We start from the raw sequence: 2,291 nt of genomic DNA on the forward strand, positions 1-2,291 counted from the left end.
CCTGTCTTCCAGTCCCTCTGCCCCCTGGCTTTGCTGTCCCGCTTTTTGACACCATGACAGGACCCTGCAAAAGTCTCCCCTTAGCCAAGTGTGGGGCTCCGCACCGGAAACACAGCCACCAACATCACTTGCCTCGGACCAGCCCAGGTTCTGATGAGCGGCAGGAAGATGGAATTTTTCCAGCTAATAGGAGTGAACCACGCCCTGCGAGGGGCCTATAAAAGGCAGGTCCTAGAGGCCAGTCCACACTTCGGAGTCTGAGCGTCGCAGAGAGAGGTTCGTCCCTGTGGGCTTCAAGATGGACCTGGGAACTGAAGGCTCAGACCCGCGCAGCCCCTCCACGCGACACCCCACTGACCAGCCGCCCTGCCAACAGAATTCCTTTAAAGAAAGGGGCTCAGATGTGGCAGAGAAACCACTCGAAGGAAAAGAGGAGACGTTCTCCGTGTTAAGAGAGAGCTGCACCCAGCGGCAAGGTAGGGATCTGGGCAGTTTGTGTATGGAGGCTGGAAGGAGGGGTAGGGGTCGGGTTTTTTTTTGAGATAGGTGATAGGAAATGTCACCCAGTCCTCAGAGGGGCTTTGAGAAATATGGCCACGATCCCCTGGAACCACATTGCTCTGGTCCACCTCTGACACCAGCTGACAACCTCAGTTGAGAGAACTGTCCACAAAGTCGATGAGGGATGGACCAGGGAGTTCTGTGGGCTTCGAGGGAGGCCAGTCACCGAAACTCCCTTTTCCTCCAGGGTCAGTGCCCAAGACCGATGAGAATTCCAAGGAAACTGAGCTCAAAAGAGACAGCGGCATCTCTGGATCAGGTAAGAGTTTCTATTCCTGGGGAGGAGGGACAGACATAACTCAGTCTCCCCGGTCAGAGAGCTGGGAGCTCTAGGAACAGCTGGGAACCTAGTTTGGGTTGCCAGCTTTGGTCCTTGTGTGTCCAGGATGGACTGGGGTGTTGAGGGTGTCCTGTTGGAGGCAGTCACAAGACCCTCTTTATCCACAGAATCCGAGGGCTCCAGGAAGAGGGAAATCCGTTCCAGCGACAGCACCCGTGATGGTGCAGGTAGGCTCTTGCTCTGGGCCTGGAGGTGTGCCGACGGAAAAGCAGGTGAAACATGCAGGGCGTGGGCACGGAGGGGGCTGTGGAGTTGCTGAAGCGAGTTAGGAGACTCTGGAATCCAGGGAGCATTTGGGGACCCTGGATGGGCCCGGCGGGACGGAGTAGGAGACAGGTGGCGTTCACCCGAGGGAGTGGGGGTCCTGGGAATCCATCTGGCAGGGGGTTCACCCACGTGCTTCCTCGGCAGGGGCCTCTCTAGCAGAGGAGCGCAGTGTGACCCCGGGGAAGAAGAAGCGGAGGGCGCCGGACGAGGACCACGGCGGCGAGGGCGAGGGGACGGCGGACGCCAGCCCCAGGAGACGGCGGGCGCGGCGCGGCGGGCGCAGCGGGCGGAGCAGACACAGGTCCCCGGGACAGCGGCCGCCTCCGCTTCGGAAGAGGCTGGTGAGCACCCTGCGCGCCCTGTCTGAGGCCATCTGTCAGGACGTGGCTCAGGCGTGCGAGCAGCAGGAGCAGTGCCCGCTGACCTGGGAGCAGCGCTCGGGGCTCGGGGAGCTCTGGGCACCTCTGGACGCGGCCCTGCAGGCCGTCTACGCCATGGCCAACCAGGCGGCCTACGTCTTCCCGGCCGAGAGCTGGCTCGTCCCGGGCCCGCCGCCGGCCCCGGGGCTCCCGCTGGGGGTGGGGGAGATGCCCGGGGGTCCCGGGGGAGGGATACGGGCCCGAGCTAGGCTGCCGAGCTGGGTTGGGCGCGCAGCTCCGGGGGTGAGAGCAGAACCCTGCCACGGCTCAGAGTCCCCCCCCGACGAGCAGGGCGTGTTTCAGACACAGGGTGTCAGTAAGTGATAGAGGAGCCTGGGCGGTCCGAGGAAAGGTACTCCCTACATGGACTCAGAATGGGGAGATAACGAGGGTTACATTTCATGGTAGACATGTTCGTGTGTTTTGAGTATCTTGGGACAGCCCTGCGTTATTTTATAATGAGAACACGTATCAGGGTGTAATTCATATGCATTTGCGTATTTTAACGTGTAGCGAAGTAAGCATACTTATATCCTCCCCTTTGATCCTGAAAAGGCTGTAAGTCTTCGGCCTCCCACCTGCAGGACTGAGGCCACAGGCCTGGGGTAACATTCTGTGGGGAGAGATGGCTGTATTGTTCAGTTTGATGAAATCATAAAACCTGAGTCAAGATGTATTCATGTTATTGACCATATGTATTTATT

General features: G+C 59.5%; 1 protein-coding gene across 1 annotated transcript; it reads left to right on the forward strand.

Moving 5' to 3' along the window:
• Positions 1–298: 298 nt before the first annotated feature.
• LOC116622452 (protein FRG2-like-1) lies at positions 299–1,911 on the forward strand. The gene is made up of 4 exons (XM_032388924.1): positions 299–476; positions 749–820; positions 1,009–1,068; positions 1,313–1,911. The coding sequence occupies exons 1-4, from the start codon at positions 299–301 to the stop codon at positions 1,909–1,911; spliced, it is 909 nt and encodes a 302-aa protein (XP_032244815.1).
• The last annotated feature ends 380 nt before the right edge of the window (positions 1,912–2,291 follow it).

Source organism: Phoca vitulina, unplaced genomic scaffold (genome assembly GCF_004348235.1).
Source record: "Phoca vitulina isolate PV1807 unplaced genomic scaffold, GSC_HSeal_1.0 scaffold52, whole genome shotgun sequence".
Classification (NCBI taxonomy): Eukaryota; Metazoa; Chordata; class Mammalia; order Carnivora; family Phocidae; genus Phoca; species Phoca vitulina.

Excerpts from the sequence above, each read along its gene's own strand:
- LOC116622452 (XM_032388924.1), top strand. The coding sequence starts at position 299 with ATGGACCTGGGAACTGAAGGCTCAGACCCGCGCAGCCCCTCCACGCGA. Across the intron at positions 821-1,008 it reads CAGCGGCATCTCTGGATCAG|AATCCGAGGGCTCCAGGAAG; the intron begins GTAAGAGTTTCT and ends CTTTATCCACAG. Across the intron at positions 1,069-1,312 it reads CAGCACCCGTGATGGTGCAG|GGGCCTCTCTAGCAGAGGAG; the intron begins GTAGGCTCTTGC and ends CTTCCTCGGCAG.